We start from the raw sequence: 15,851 nt of genomic DNA, 5'->3' as shown, positions 1-15,851 counted from the left end.
AGCATTTTAGCTAATTAGCAACTTTGCAACTACTTAGCATGTTACCTAACCCTAACCTTAACCCTTTAACCTAACTCTTAACCCTAACCTTAACCCCTAGCCAGCCTAACTAATGTTAGCCACCTAGCTAACGCTAGCCACAACAAAATTCATACATACCATACATTGAATTTTTTTTAACATATTGTACGAATCGTAATTTGTAACATATTGTACGAATTGCAATTCATAATATATAATATTAATTATAATTTGTAACATATACAAAATGGATGATGGAGATCCACAAATTAGTACATACCATACAAAACGTAACATATCATACTAATTGCAGTGTCCTGGATTTACGTGTACTTTGTGACATCTACCCCTACGTCCAGGTTGTGAATTCATGTTAGTTGACAATTCAACCAAATGTAAATCAAAACTAGACATTGAACTGAGGTATGTGCCCAGTGGGATGTGATATGAGGGATATCACTGGAATAAGGGAGTGCATGACACATTCTGGCTTGCATTTTTTTATGGTACAATACCTGTCTTTTTGGACCTCAAAGTGTGGTTTCAAACTGCCAGAGATGAGGTCAGTGCTAACAACAGCAGGTCAGAGAACAGTCAGTGTTTTTACTGTCAGGAACAGAATAACGTGGACAATAGAACAATGTGGACTCAACCAGTATTTCATTTCCATTGTGTCATCTCCTGTCAGCAGAAGGCTGCATCCACAGAAACCAAAGCATGTCCTGCAGACTACCTATTCTCAACAGACTATGTTCTGTTCTTTTGGGAAAAAATTATTAAACTTTAAATCATCCACACAAAGAAATATCTACTTCCACAAGATGCTTTTACTTACATCTGAAACCTTCCACCTGCATTTATAGAACAATACTACACTGATGTTTAGACCGAGCCTTTTGGTTCTGCTTACAGAGGTAACAGTGACAGTAGTGATTGAGTTGTGTTTGTGGGGTCACATGGTGACTGCTGTGTGCCAGGTGACTGGTCCTAGTTGCCCTCCTGCCCAGCACAGGGCAGCGCCAAAGGCTGTGGTGCCCAGTACTGCCAGGCTGGCCTTCAGCACGGCACCAGGAGGCCTGTGGAAGTTGGCAGGGCCCATGGTGGCCAACATGGCTGCGGTCACAGTCAGGGTAAACAAGATGGACACTGCTGTGTTAATGGCCACAATCTGGCCAAATTTAGCAAAAGGCACGATGACACAGAAAAAGAGAGGGACTGTGGAGATCACGGTGGTGACAGCACTGGACACAATGGCAACTCCCACGTGGTTTACTGCATCTAGGGACCTTCTCTGCCTTTTAGCTGACAGGCTCTGAGAATGAAAAACAGATTGATATAATGAGTCTTTTCTCTTTATGCATTATTTCCCTCAGGCTTATTTCATTAAATATGATGACTTTTAAAAGGCCCTGTAGAGTCAAAAATGTGAATTTTCTGTGTTATATAATTCCAAAATATGAGGTTGGAATAATAGTGTGAAAATTATGATAATGCCCCTTTAGTGTAAGAGCAGTTTGAAAAGACGTCCTGAAATTTCAGCCTGTTTTGGAGGGATGGAGATTTTTGTCCTGCCTGGTGACATCACCAGGCAGTAAATGAGTTAATAGACCAATAAGAAACACTTCCAAACCTCTGACAATAACAGCACATGTTCAGTTTTCCCCTCCCTACTCAGACCACTCCCAGATAGTCCTAGCAATAATATATACACATGTAATCACAGTGAGGTACTAAATTGTTATCCAGAAATTATTTGATATTGAGATAAAAACGGCTGCATTGGACCTTTAAGTAAACAGAATATTGTGGAGGCAAATCCTTCATTTACATAGTTTTACTCTCTTACAGTAGAATATATAAAGGAGTGAATTCAATACCTCTATGCCAGTTATAGATGATTATCAGATTATGTGTTGTACGTACCATAGTGTGTCCTGGTGTGGCTGGTATGGTCTCCCCAGCTAGCAGGTAGCCCTCCACCAGGTGCAGACAGTAGTCCACTGAGGAGCCCACAAGGATGGACAGAGAGATGGCCTCCACGGCCCCCAACTCCCAGCCCAGCCAGTACATGATGGCCACCACCAGACAGATGACCCCTGTATTTGGTCAGGAGATCAATGTTGCACACTGACAGACAGATGACCCCTAACCCTCCCAAGGCTAAAACCACAGAAAATACAGTATGTACAGTACAACAGTTAATGACTTCCTCTTACATTATTCCCAATAACACTTCATATCAATACTGCATCATATCTTATTCTTGGAGACTTTTCTCTGCAGTCTATGCATAATGGGCCTATCTGATGACAAAGGTTTGATCAGCAGTGTCTTACCCAGGATGGTGAGCAGTATTGGCAGCAGCAGAAGTGGATGGGCAGTGAAAACAGACACAGCTGCCACACAGATGGCCAGGGACAGGAGCAGACTGCAGAGGGCGCTCTCGACACCTACAGAAAACCCACAGAGGAGGGAGTCAATCAGCACAGGAAGGTTACATTCCCAGAAGGACTGAATAATCTTTTAGATACATAAAAATGAAACATTTATTGATTGTGCCTTAGGTATGGAACAACTGTGTCCTCCGGCCTCTCTACTTGCCTATGATTTCCATAAAGATCTGCTTCCAGTGCTCACAGGTCTGGAAACCTCTCCGTAGAGCAGAGGACTCTGGGAGAGTCGAGAGCTGCTCTTGTAGGAAGGTCTCCCATTGGAGGAAGTCTGAGTGTGTCTGGAAAGAGGATTTCCCCTTGTAGGTGGTCTTGGGAACAAACAGATAAAAAGACATGGGCTCAGTTTCTGGCACAGATCTGGACTGGGCTACAACATTAACATTACATTAGAGGTGGTAGTATACACCACGGACAACCGTTGTACTCACAGACTCAAAGGCCATGGAGAGCCAGCTTACTCTGCCACCGTGCGTCCCCACGACCCCATGGGACAGCTGGCCTGGCAGCAGGTTGGGCTCAGGGAGGGAGTGGCAGTCTGGGTGGAGTAAGGGCAGGATAGAAGAAAGCTTGTTGCCTAAGGGGGAGAGAGCGAGGGAATACAAGAGAGAGAATACATGTAACTCATATCAAACATGGCTATGTGTGCTGTTATATTTGTTAGACTGTGTCTGTGCAGTTGGTACCTGACGGTAGACACTGGGCTCCTCCCGGCTTCACAAGCTGTTTATTAGCACTGATAGCTTTACAGATTTGGCAGAGGTGTCCAATCTCTTGGAAGATATCAAAGTTTGGATCCAATATCACACTGCCCTTTGGAGATAATTTTAGAACAAATCAATACCACTAAAACAGTATTGATTATTGAATTACACCTTATATCGTTATTGTCATGCAATTGGCCTCTCACCATGTCTCCAATGACGTGGTTGTCTGTGCGTTGGGTGCGGTTGACTCCAAGTATTCCGAAAACCACGAACACCATCGCACCAGTGTCAACCAGAGGACGGACTGCTGGCTGGCCACAGCCAACTCCACTACAGGGGTTAAAACCAGAGGTCTTGGACCTTTTGGTTGAGGTGGAATCTTTGAAATAAGGTACAAATTAGGAAAGAATTAACTCCCTCACATTCATAGGCAAACATTCATAGTACATGCTTTAATTTAAACCAATGCAGAGTATTTATGCAGTTCCCTGATGTCTTCTGACTCCAGATGTTCTCCATCTTACCTGTGGGGAGTGGAGTGTAGAAAGAGCCCTGTGTGGGTCCGTCAGGCCCGGAGCTGATCACACAGCCAGGTGGTTCTGCACACACTCGGCTGGGATGAGGACTCAGCTTGTGCTGGGCAAAGTACAACCTCCTGGGAGGCACAAGGAGCTCTGTCAACAACTTGCCCACAAAAAGCTTGACTAATTCACTATTCAGCCATCATCTGTCCCTCATCATTCCTCTTACCTGCTGTGCTGCTGCTCAGCCGATGCCACATAGAAGCTGAACTCTGACCTCCAGCCGTGGCGTGGATCACATGACTGGGAAGTGATCATCCAGCGAGGGTGGGGGTGGTACACACGGGACACACACACAGTCATGTGGGTGCTGAAGTTGCTGTGAGGTCCACTGTATGCCTGTTTAGAGACACCAGAAGTTATACTAAGTATATGATGGAGTTGGTATATGATCAGAGGTGAGATATTAAATCATAACCCAGAAATAGTGTGTTTATATTTGTGGGTCTCCTAACCTGAAAGGATGGAACTTCTCCATGCCCGGCACTGAGGCTTTTCCAGGGCGATGGCACGCTGGTATTCAGAGAGAAGCGGTACAGAGTGATAGAAGCACCCACATCCAGCTTAGAGACATACACTGTCAGCAGAGGCCCTGCCATGAAAGGATACAGTGAGTGGCAGCAGTAGAGAAATAGAGGCACACATTAAAACATTGCCAGAACATTTCCACGGATATATTCATGTGGATCCTCTTTGGATATATAATACCATTTTAACCAGTACCTGTTGTGATGGAGGATATGCTTGGTGTGATTGGGCTCTGTAGAGTTGAGTTTGAAGGGCTCTGTGTATGTTGCTGAGGGTGAAACCCAGGCATGGAGGGGGTAGTATGGGTAGGGCTGTGCAGAAGATGAGGTTTCTCCATGAACAGACCTGCAGGAAATAGGACACTTCGATTCAACACTTCAAATCAAAGCCAAATGCTTGGCTGACCTTAATATCCTGATACATGCAATGGCCTGGGAGTGTTGTGAATGTGGGCACTGAACTGGAGCATGCAAATATCCATAGGAAGAAAAAGAATGTCATTGAGTCAGCTCTTATCAGGAGTCGACTGTAAATGAATATCCCAGTTTAAAATGAATTGTACCATGTCATATAAAGACATTTACAGCCAGACAGTTGCAGGACTTGGGTTTAAAGTTAATTTGGGTTTAAAGTAGTGGAATCGGTTTACTTTACACCCATCTGGGTTCCATCACACAGATTGATGGCGACGTCTCACCAGAGCACATGTGGCAAGAGATGCCCTGGGCACTGAGATTGTTCCTCAGTCCCAGTAGAGTCTGGAGGTTGGTGTCTGGGCGAAATAGTAATGGGGCATGAGTAGCCGGCCGCAGGAGGCAGCAGCACCCAGCAGACAGCAGCAGGACCAGGATGTAGATGCCTATGGGCAGCAAGACAAAGACTGGCCTGTGAGAGAGGCAAGTCAGATGGGGTAGATCACTGAGGGGAGAGGCATTAGATTAAATAGCTTTTCTGTGAGGAAGAGCAAGGGATAGGCAATACAAAACGCTGAAATTGAAAAAGGCATATTGGCATCATTAGATGTGATTCTCCCAACCCCTGCAGACAGACAGAGCCCTTACCTAGAATGACTTTGCGTTTCTCCACAGCTGGCTCTGCCACCCAGTGCCTCAGAGCCCACTGAAGGTTAGCGCTGACCACGCCTGCAGTCCCCCGCCCTGGGGGTGAGAGCGAGGTCTCCACTGACAGGGACAAAATGGCTGCATCTACATCAGTGTCACAGGAGCCTAGATGAGACAGGATGAGACAGAGCGGGGGGGTGAATAGTGTCAGGACTCTATTACCTTTCATTCTCCTGCCATTCATTTATGCAACTCTGTCCAGATCAGTATCTCACCTGGCTCCATCTCCACCGACAGGAGGGCCACATCTTCATCCTCATCTGACAAAGGACTGTGACTCACTGACAGTCCTGTAAGTGCTTTCCACCTTTAAGATAAAGTGCATCAGAGAGATGCAGCTTTAGAACCTCACTTTGTTCATAATAGGAAAACAGAATGAAAAGGCAAGCAGCACAACAGTAGGAGCTCTGTTCTCTAGCAAAAAAAGGAGGAAAGATGGAATCCCACCATTTGAGACAGGTGTTCTCCTGGGGGTCAACACACTGGGTCCAGATACACAGGGCAGCAGGCATGAGGATGGACACCCAGAGCCAGCAGCAGCTGACGATGAGGGCCATGAACAGGCCAAAGTCATGCACTGCCGGAATCTGTTTGTAAGGGTAAAAGACCTCAATATCGCAATACATTTACATTGTACTTTTCATATTGATACATACTGTATACAGATAGTTCTACCTCACAGCTATTCATTCCCTTTGGAAGGATTATGCGATATGGACTGACAATATTTCTGAGTACCTGTGAGAAGGTGTTAGCAGCGTAGGCAGCTGCGGTGGTGAAGGAGGTGAGAAAGGTGGCTCGGCCAGCAGTTTTCACCGTGTACATCATCCTCTGCACCGGGTGGACCAAGTGGGAAGCCTGTCTGAAGGTACTGATGAACACAAACACATCATCCACACCTGGAGAACAGTAAGAGGGGAAACAGAATAAAAAGTGGCATGTTACCTGTAACAAAGATGTTGTTTCTCAACCAGTTTGACCATGAGACAAATTCTAGAGTATATTTTAATATTGTCACTAACCAATGCCAATGATCACAAAGGCTGCAACTCCATTGAGGATGCCAAGGTATCTCACCCCAAAGACCACATGGTAGAGGAAGAGAGCCACCTGGCAGCTCAGACCAATGCTAGTGAGCCCAAAGAATGTCAGGAACACTGTAGAGACACACCAAATAGACTGGGTGGGAGACCTCGTGCTGCAAGTCTTGTATGTGGTATCAAAATTCTAAGAATAAGATACTTATGCTGGCTTTTATCAGATGCTATGTATGACAGCAAATTCAGTTTATGAAATGTTAGAATGACATGCATGTAATATCCAATGCAGGTGAGAGAGTGCATGGGAAATTACCTGAGAAGGAGGTTAGGACATAGACCAGTAGAGTGATGCAGCCCCCACTGATCAGCGCCAGCAACATGTCTCTGTGGAAGGTCTGTCTCACCTCGTTATCAAACAGCTCTGTGCCCCCATACAACACTTTCACCTGGCTGGCATCACACAAACCCAGAGACGTTCGTAGTCAGAAAGAGGGAACGGAAGAATACTGTGTGGGTGTCATGAAAGGAGGAACTCTTTTGATTTGCTTAATTACAATTGGTCTGGAAAGCGGAGACAATATTTACAAAGTCAAGTCTTGGGGGAAATGAAAAACAATCAGTTAATCTCAATATCGATGGCTCTTTTGTTTTTTTAGAGTTTATAAGCCATAGCCCACCTGGTGGACTGCTGAGCCAGGATGTCAGCGTACTGAACTACAAAGTTCCTGAAGCGCTGCCTCTGCTCCTCAGGCCGGTCTTGGAGGGAGTAGTATGAGGGCAGCGGGGCGCCGAATTGGATCTCACTGCGCAGGAGAGAGGAGGAGAGCCGGTCAGGGGCCAGACTCTCATCCACATACCAGTAGAACTGTGGGTGGGTAATCGCTAGACTCAGAGCACCTGGGACCAGAAACAAGTGAAGATCAAAGTGGTAGTCACTGCCAGCTCCCTTTGATGTTTCAATTGACCTCCCATAATAAAATGAAGGACAAGCTCCCTACTTAATCATGCAGAGCAGTGACTGTACCAGTGGAGGCTCCTCAGAGGAGGAAGGGGAGGACCATCCTCTGTGATAATAAAAATCGTAAAACATAAAAAAAAGTTATCGTTTTTAGATAAAACTATACTAAATATAATCACGTCACCAAGTAATGTATTAAAACACACTATTTTGCAATGAAGGTCTACAGTAGCCTCAACAGCACTCTCTGGGGTAGCACCATGTTGTAGCTGGAGGACAGCTCGATTCCGTCATCCTCTGGGTACATTGACTTCAATACAAAACCTAGGAGGCTCATGGTTCTCACCCCCTTCAATAAACTTACACAATAATTATGAAAACTTCGAGAGGACGCCCTCCAACCTATCAGAGCTTTTGCAGCATGAACTGACATGTTGTCCACCCAATCAAAGGATCAGAGAATGAATCTAGTGCTGAAAGCATAAGGTACAGCTAGCTAGCACTGCAGTGGATAAAATCGAATAAAATGTTATTTGTCACATGCACCAAATACAACCTTACCGTGAAATGCTTGCATACAAGCCCTTAACCAACAATGCAGTTCAATAGCTGAAGTAAAAAATAAAATAACAATAACGAGGCTATATAAAGGGGATACCGGTACCGAGTTAATGTGCGTGTAGGTAGAGGTAAAGTGACTATGCAGTGAGTAGCAACGGCATAAAAAAAAGAGTGGGGGGTCAATGTAAATAGTCTGGGTAGCCATTTGATTAATTGTTCAGCAGTCTAATGGCTTGGGGGTAGAAGCTGTTAAGGAGCCTTTTGGACCTAGACTTGGAGCTTTGGTAGCGCTTGCCGTGCAGTAGCAGAGAGAACAGTCTATGACTCGGGTGACTGAAGACTGAATTTTTGTGGTTAGTAGTTGACTCAAAGAGAGAGAAAGACAATAGTTGAACAGTTTTGAAAATACATTTCTTCCCAAAATGGAGAAGCAAGAGAGAGAGAGAAAGTGCCATTTTTCAATTTCAATTTCAGTTTCACTTACTTAGCTAGGTAATGCAGCTAACGTTAGTTAGTTTTGCCTACTCGAACACCCTGCTCAGACAGAGGGATGCTATGTTAGCTAGCTGGCTATGACTATCCCAACACAGCACTGGAACTCTTCCAAGTCAAGGGAAGCTTTTGGTTTTAGTAATTTATTGCCATCGGGGCCTGCCGGTGTAACTGCTTACTGACTGTACACTAACGTTACTGCATGATTGTAGCGGGTTTACTAACATGTTAGTTCTATTAGCTATGCTGACTATGATGTTACTTTATCTAATATGGTGACAACGATGTAGGCTGTGTGTAGCGGTTATGATATGGTTTTGCTTGGAAAGGTGTTTTTGCCTGGTCACATACAGCTTATGTGTTGTGCATTGAAGTCCACAAGCAAAGGGACAAGGTGAGAGGAGGAGAGTGCATAGAAGGAATACAACGTGGCTGCTATGAAAGTGAACTATGTTTACACATGATCAGGGGTGTATTTATTCTGCCGAAAAACGTTTCTTAAATGGAAGCAAACAGAACAAAACGGGGATAAACAGACCTGAATTTGTCCAATAGAAACTCTTGTTTGCAACTGTTGGACTAATGATTACACCCTACTGTATATCAGCTCGACCTGTGTGCATCTACGTTGTAAACTTTCATTCATAGGCTAGGTTGTAGCAACCTCATGATGGATATAGAGAAAAGTAGAGTATCATGTAGTAGATTACACCTATCACAGTTACATTGAACTGGGTGAATGGAATATGAATGACAGTCATCCAATATGCTGTAATAGAAATAAGGCCATACTCATGAAGAAAAGAAAAATGTCTTTGCTGATCTTAAACGGCACTGATCGCCACTGGACTGTTCCTACAGTAATGCCAAGTTTTATGAACCTCAGACTCACCATGGATGTCAGCCAGGTCAGGTCCCATGCCATCATAGTAGATCCTGCCACCCCGTTCACTAGGGAAGAGGTAGGAGAGGAGGGAGCTTGGAGGGGAGCAGTAGGAGGGGCCCAGGGGCAGGTCTCTCAGGACCTCCAGAGGCTTCCAACAGAACTGCTGGAACTGGGGGTGCTGCATGAGCAGGTGCTCTATGTGGTGGATGGTGCGGAGACGCTCTGGGGTGAAGATGTTGTTGTCCCCCCCACCCTGAGCTACAAACACCAGCTCCATCCTCCACAGGGCTTGGCTCTGCAGGTATGAGTAGTTGGGAGCAAACCTGCGCATCCTAGTGCGAGATCTCTCACTGTCTCTGTCGCCCTCTTCCCCTTTGGACTCACGACTCTCAGGTTTTCCTAAGTTAGTTGTATTTTTATCCTCCTCTCTTATCTTTGCTTTACCAGCCCTTGCCTCTCTATGCCTCTCAGTCTCTTGCTGACTCAGGGCAACTCCTCTCTGTTGCATAACTACTCTTTTGAACGTGTGGTTTTTCAGAGATTTCGAATTCAGCCCTCCATGTGATGTCCAGTTGGATGCTTCATCTCCCTGCCTACCCAGTCTGTCCAACAGCAGCTCCTGTAGAGCAGTGAAGTCATAGTGGTCCACGTCACGCCTGCGTCTGTCCCAGGACCCCAACTGAGTCTTTATGGCAATGGTGAGTGCATCAAACCGCTCAGCGGAGAAGTGGCTGTGAACCTCAAAGGCACTGTAGGAAAGGTCTATGTCCAATGGGGGGCAGTATAGGAACATGTAGGCAGAGAGGGCACAGGGAAGAAAGACTCCAACTCCCAGGACCACCCCACTCACCCAGGGCTGTGTGTAGACCCAGCCCACCGCCCCCCACACTATGCTGCCTCCAGTGGTGCTGCTCCCCCCATTAATCTGTGTATCTGACTCCCCATCGTCCTCATCCTGCTCCTCTTCCTCCTCAGCATCCCAGCTGCTCTGGAATAACAGCGGCTCGTCTTCTAAGTCCATGGCAGCACCTGTCAAACACAAACAGTACTTCATCATCACTCACTCTCCGAATGTAAATCCTCTTCTGTCCTTGGGACATGAAAACATAGACCTAATCTATAGGTGATTTACAGAGCAAACATAATAGGGGTTTCAGGATATTCTGCAGTATACAGCCAGCAAGGGCACAACAATTAAATGTCCCTCAACAGCCAAGACACACAGGGTTCCTATTCAGCTCACAGAAAAGTAAAGGGGAGAATTTAGGAAGAAGATGGACCTTGTCTCAAGGGCCCAAAGCAGTGTATGGTCTGCTAAGCCCCCAGTTTAAGATGCTGAATTGTGGCTGGGGGCTTAGAGAGAGTACTGGCTGCAATTGGATTCCTCTCACTCCTTCCTTCAGTGTGTGCAAAAACCATCTCCCCTTGAGTGCTCGGCGGTGTCCTTGTCCATATCAGCAGTCGACTTGGGTTCGGCTGATCTGCAGCAAATTAAATCATCTCACTTGTCTAATTACTGACAGGGGAGAGAGGTGTGGAATGTACGAGAGAGGTGTGGAATATGATAGGTGTTTTATGCCTGGTGATAGACAGCTTCTGCCTGATCGTGTCAAAATATTGTTCCTTCCTCTTCTCACTCCGCTGCAAACACAAGATAATGCAGTGACTTGGTATTCAAGTGGCACTAGTCGTGTTAAAGGAAAATTGGCAAGTCATCTACTATCTTTAGAATAGACCTCAAGGGTCATCTAGGTGGGGCAAGGGAGGCCAAAAGAGCGGGAGCATAATCTCCATATCTGTCTTCAGCCTGGGTCTTGAATATTTACATTTCCGATAAGGTAAGTGTGTTTGGATCGACTGCTCATTGGGTTGTTAAGTAAACCTATGGCCATTGATCAAGAACCAAGATAGGCATTATGATAATTTGTGTAATTAGCTGTTATCAGCCGTAGTAGGCTATCTATTCAGATTTGCAGCTGCAATTGCACATAGCCACAAATACATTATATTCAATGAGATCACCATGACAATGGGCTCCTGAGTGGTGCAGTGGCCTAAGGCGTCACTACAGTCCCTGGTTCGAATCCAGGCTATATCACATCCGGCCGTGATTGGGAGTCCCAAAGGGCGGCGCACAATTGGCCCAGCATTGTCCGGGTTTGGCTGGGGTTGGCCGTCATTGTACATAAGAATTTGTTCTTAACTGACTTGCCTAGTTAAATAAAGGTAAAAAATATTAATAATTAAAGAAAAATACGAAATAAAACATTAAAATAATAAATAGAGCCCTGACATTGTTCAAGACTGAGTTGGACACCAATGATCGTGTTCACTGAGAGAACAGAGCAGTTCAACATCTGTCTGCACTGGGAAAACATCTGGGTCTGCAACCCCTTCAGAGGACAAATTTATTAGACACAAGATCGGTCCTTTGGGAGGGGAGAAGAAGAGGGTAAAGGAGAGAGAGGAAGGGCGAGAGAGAGGGAGGGAGAGAAAGAGGGGGAAGGGAGGGGAATGGAGGACCTTAGGCTGCAACAGTCACCCATCAACAAATGATGATCTCCTGTGTGATAAAAGGCAGCTTTGTGCTGTTTGATATTCAAGGCAGTCTAAATCCGCTTGCTCTGTACATTTCCATAACTGCCATGTTTGTTTCCACATCCCTGGAATTGCTGATCAGTTGTTGTGAGACACCATGCTGGCCCCTCATACTTATACCACTCATCAAAGACTGTTATGCTATTAAAGCAACGTTGTGCATTTCATGTTAATGGTCGTTTGCTGGTTGAGTGCACCGTTACACAGACATAGTGTAAAGTAGACCCTCCCTGGCTCCCTCCACCAACAGGCAGATTACTGCCATGCCTCCTACAGTAATCTGTCTCTGACAGGCTCCTGGGACACATCATTTTCCCCTGTTAATGAATTCAGCTGCGCCGCTTTGCCAACCATACGATATCTAATGTACATTAATTATGAGAGAAGCCTCAACTGCAGGGTAACGCTCCCAGTGCTGAACCGAGAATGAGGAATGTGTTGACAAGCTGAGAGAATCGTTCAACTTTTCTATTTATTCTCAGTGCTTGAGAGCGGAGGGAGTCAATTTAGACTGTGCAGGTGGGGAATAAAAATAGAAGGGAACTTGGTGAAGACTGGCTTTATGGACAACAAAAGCATTCTCCCATCTGTTTCAATCAGCATGATTCTGGAACTCTTTATCCTTCTAGTCTTACTCACTCCTTGGTCTGACATTTAGTTTCAGCCCCATATTGTAGAGCTGCTGTCCAGCAGAATTTATAGGTTATTTTCAACTACAGATTTTCCACAGCAAAAATAAATGAATTTGATGAGGTTGAGAATTTTTTACATTATTGACAATTGCCCTGATACAACTAATCAAAAAGAAATGTGTTCTGTTCTTGTCTATTAATGTGATGTATTATGTCATGTTTTATGTTTGTGTGGACCCCAGGAAGAGTAGCTGCTGCTTTAGCAACAGCTAATGGGAATCCTAATAAAATACTAAAATACAAAGTCATATTCTTATGTGAATAAACTTTCTAAAAACTCAAGATTTAACTGTTCCACAGACCGAATGCTAGCTTTTTGGGTTGACTTGGAGTGTGAAGCACCAAAGACCAGGGTTGGATGCCAGTTGGTGACTATTGCAGTTGTGTGGTATTGTGCTGTTTTCTTGGTACTGTGCAAACTGTGTTAGTCTCATGTGGGCCTGATGTGATACTATAAACACTCCCAGCATGCCATCCAACTAACTAACAGGCGTATAAAGCTTTTCTTTCTTACTTTCTGGGTATGTGCTGATACGTGTGTGTGTGTGTGTGTGTGTGTGTGTGTGTGTGTGTGTGTGTGTGTGTGTGTGTGTGTGTGTGTGTGTGTGTGTGTGTGTGTGTGTGTGTGTGTGTGTGTGTGTGTGTGTGTGTGTGTGTGTGTGTACAAGCATATCAAAAGGTGGGGGTAAAGGGGGGTACATAACCTTCCTTACTGACAACAGCTAAAAATAGTACACTCCCCTCTGCTTTCCTTCATCCCCTCCCTCCCTCTTGTTTCATCCTCCCTCCATCTCATCCAATATGGATTTCACACCGTTTCTCCTGCCCCACAGATTCAGCAAGGTGTAATTTCACAGAGCATGCAACACCATTTAATACAGGGACATTCATCTCAGCCCAGCACTCCAGAAAACAGACATTGCTTATGTATGAGCACTGAGTATCACTACAGAAGAATCACTAAGGGTGATGCCTCTATTCTTCACATATCCCCAGGATATGAAGGTTCAGCACGGTGCAAGTGTTAAGACCTCACGCTCTCACGCTCCTTTTGCTCCTAATGATAGTAATTTGTTTGATATTTGCATACATGGATGACCCTCTCAACAAATACAAGTACTGTAAACCTGAAGTTGAAAGCTCACTATTGCTGCTACACTTGCGTGAGAGATGGTGGATGATTGCAAAAGACAGAATGATTGCCTGGAGATCTACAGGGCAATTTCCTTCAATCTAAGAATTCAAATGCAATACCATGTGAAGTTTGACAACAGACCCAATCAATGCAGTCTTTGCCTGGTCCTGGGTTTCTTCAGAGGTCTTTGAAACTTCTCTATCCACCTGAGAGCTCAATTTACTGCAGCTGTGCTCCTCAGAAGCTGCAGGCAGAGTTGACCTTTTGCTGCCACCTATTGACTGTGTTATTTGGCTTAGTAAATGAGAGAATGACAGGATAATGCCATGCTCAGCTGTTGTTGTAGTGTGTAGTTAATTATTGAAGCATATGTAATATCTAAACAAAATATACATTTAGTGTATGGCAGAGCTGGGGAACCTTACCTGAGCTTGATGAGTAGAGGTATGAACTGATGGGATGTGCAGCCCTATGTGGTCCTCTTCTGAGGATGCAAACCTATGCTGAACAATTTCATTTCAAACTTGTTCTCCAGATGCTCTCTTAATTTTCTCTGTTGATCCGTTTTATATTCATAGTACTCTAGCTGCACGAGGGAGAGCGACTGCACCTCAGCACAGCCTCTCCTACACAAGATTTATGAGATCTTTAATTTGCTTAATAAGTCTTGTCTATCATCATTTTTTGTTTTTGTTTTCTCCCTTTCTCTTTCTCTCTTCCCTCCCTCCTCTGTGCCTGGTTGTCCAGGCGACGGAGTCAGTGAGAGTATCAGTTCTTTCACTCTCCCAGCAGCTCCTCTCTCTCAATGCTTTGTTCAGGCTCCTCTCTTGACTGACTCACCAAGGGGAGAGGAGGGGAGGAGAGCACAGCCCTGAGCATCAAGGAGACTATGTGTGACAGGGATAAATCTCATCACAGCCTAACAGGTAAAGCAGAAAAAGGACTGACTCTGATTCAAGCTCTATTTGTCCGGAAACACGTGCCTAAAATGAAGGTTTTGCCAGGAGACTGGAGCAAAGTCCCCCTCTAGTTTGAAGAGGATTTTGTTGGTATAGTCTGGCCGAGGCTCTGTGAGGAGGAAAGGGGTAGGAGGGGGGTAGTAGAGGAGATAGACCAGAGTAACTGGATACAGTGGAAGACGAGGTGTAGGCCATATAATTTCCACTCCAGGAATCTGAGCCCTTTAAACATCTCTTATTGTTTTGCTCCCCAATTCCCTGCTGCATTCACATCTAATGAATTTTGTTAAATGCAACGCTCTCAGAGCTATCCTAATTTTTTTATATTTTTTTATTTAACCTTTATTTAACTAGGCAAGTCAGTTAAGTACAAATTCTTATTTACAATGACGGCCTACCCCGGCCAAACTCTCCCCTAACCCGGACGATGCTGGCCAATTGTGCGCCGCCCTATGGGACTCCTGGTTGTGATACAGCCGGAGATTAAACCAGGGTCTGTAGTGACGCCTCTAGCAGTGCCTTAGACCGCTGCACCACTCAGAGCTTATTCAACATGAAATTACATTTGTGATTGGGGTTATTTGAGTAGGCTGCTATGATTGAATAATATGGTCAGATAGGGCCGCTTGCTGTCACATCACTTTTCTTTATTACAATGCAGTGATGGTTTTACATCTCTCCACTGTTTACTCAACTGATTGTGCCCATTTGTCCATGTACCGATACACAGAGGCCCATTATCAGCAACCATCGCTCCTGTGTTCCAATGGCACGTTGTGTTAGCTAATCCAAGTTTATCATTTTAAAAGGTTAATTGATCATTAGAAAACCCTTTTACAATTATGTTAGCACAGCTGAAAACAGTTCTGCTGATTAAAGAAGCAGCAAAACTGTCCTTCTTTAAACTAGTTGAGTATCTGGGGCATCAGCATTTGTGGGTTCGATTACAGGCTCAAAATGGCCAGAAACAAAGAACTTTCTTCTGAAACTCGTCAGTCAATTCTTGTTCTGAGCAATGAAGGCTATTCCATACAAGAAATTGCCAAGAATCTGAAGATCTCGTACAATGCTGTGTACTGCTCCCTTCACAGAGCATTGCAAATTGGCTCTAACCAGAATAGA

The 15,851-nt window shown here is 44.9% G+C and overlaps 1 protein-coding gene across 1 annotated transcript; it reads right to left on the bottom strand.

The window, feature by feature from the left end:
• Nucleotides 1–508: 508 nt before the first annotated feature.
• disp3 (dispatched RND transporter family member 3) lies at nucleotides 509–14,465 on the bottom strand. The gene is made up of 21 exons (XM_029762849.1): nucleotides 14,196–14,465; nucleotides 9,352–10,374; nucleotides 7,126–7,345; nucleotides 6,762–6,898; nucleotides 6,431–6,565; nucleotides 6,147–6,307; nucleotides 5,856–5,995; nucleotides 5,624–5,715; nucleotides 5,349–5,513; nucleotides 4,985–5,146; nucleotides 4,483–4,632; nucleotides 4,215–4,351; nucleotides 3,929–4,098; nucleotides 3,703–3,833; nucleotides 3,382–3,557; nucleotides 3,158–3,284; nucleotides 2,903–3,048; nucleotides 2,623–2,782; nucleotides 2,358–2,471; nucleotides 1,945–2,117; nucleotides 509–1,333 (listed from the first exon to the last, which is right to left on the bottom strand). The coding sequence occupies exons 2-21, from the start codon at nucleotides 10,364–10,366 to the stop codon at nucleotides 974–976; spliced, it is 4,071 nt and encodes a 1,356-aa protein (XP_029618709.1). The 5' UTR covers nucleotides 10,367–10,374; nucleotides 14,196–14,465; the 3' UTR covers nucleotides 509–973.
• Between the last annotated feature and the right edge of the window lie 1,386 nt (nucleotides 14,466–15,851).

The sequence above is a fragment of the Salmo trutta genome, chromosome 9 (assembly GCF_901001165.1).
Source record: "Salmo trutta chromosome 9, fSalTru1.1, whole genome shotgun sequence".
Classification (NCBI taxonomy): Eukaryota; Metazoa; Chordata; class Actinopteri; order Salmoniformes; family Salmonidae; genus Salmo; species Salmo trutta.
The sequence above is the reverse complement of the archived record's forward strand: the minus strand, read 5'-3'. Positions and strand labels throughout refer to the sequence as shown.

Excerpts from the sequence above, each read along its gene's own strand:
- disp3 (XM_029762849.1), bottom strand. The coding sequence starts at position 10,366 with ATGGACTTAGAAGACGAGCCGCTGTTATTCCAGAGCAGCTGGGATGCT. Across the intron at positions 7,346-9,351 it reads TGACCTGGCTGACATCCATG|GTGCTCTGAGTCTAGCGATT; the intron begins GTGAGTCTGAGG and ends TTCTGGTCCCAG. Across the intron at positions 6,308-6,430 it reads CTTTGTGATCATTGGCATTG|GTGTGGATGATGTGTTTGTG; the intron begins GTTAGTGACAAT and ends ACTGTTCTCCAG.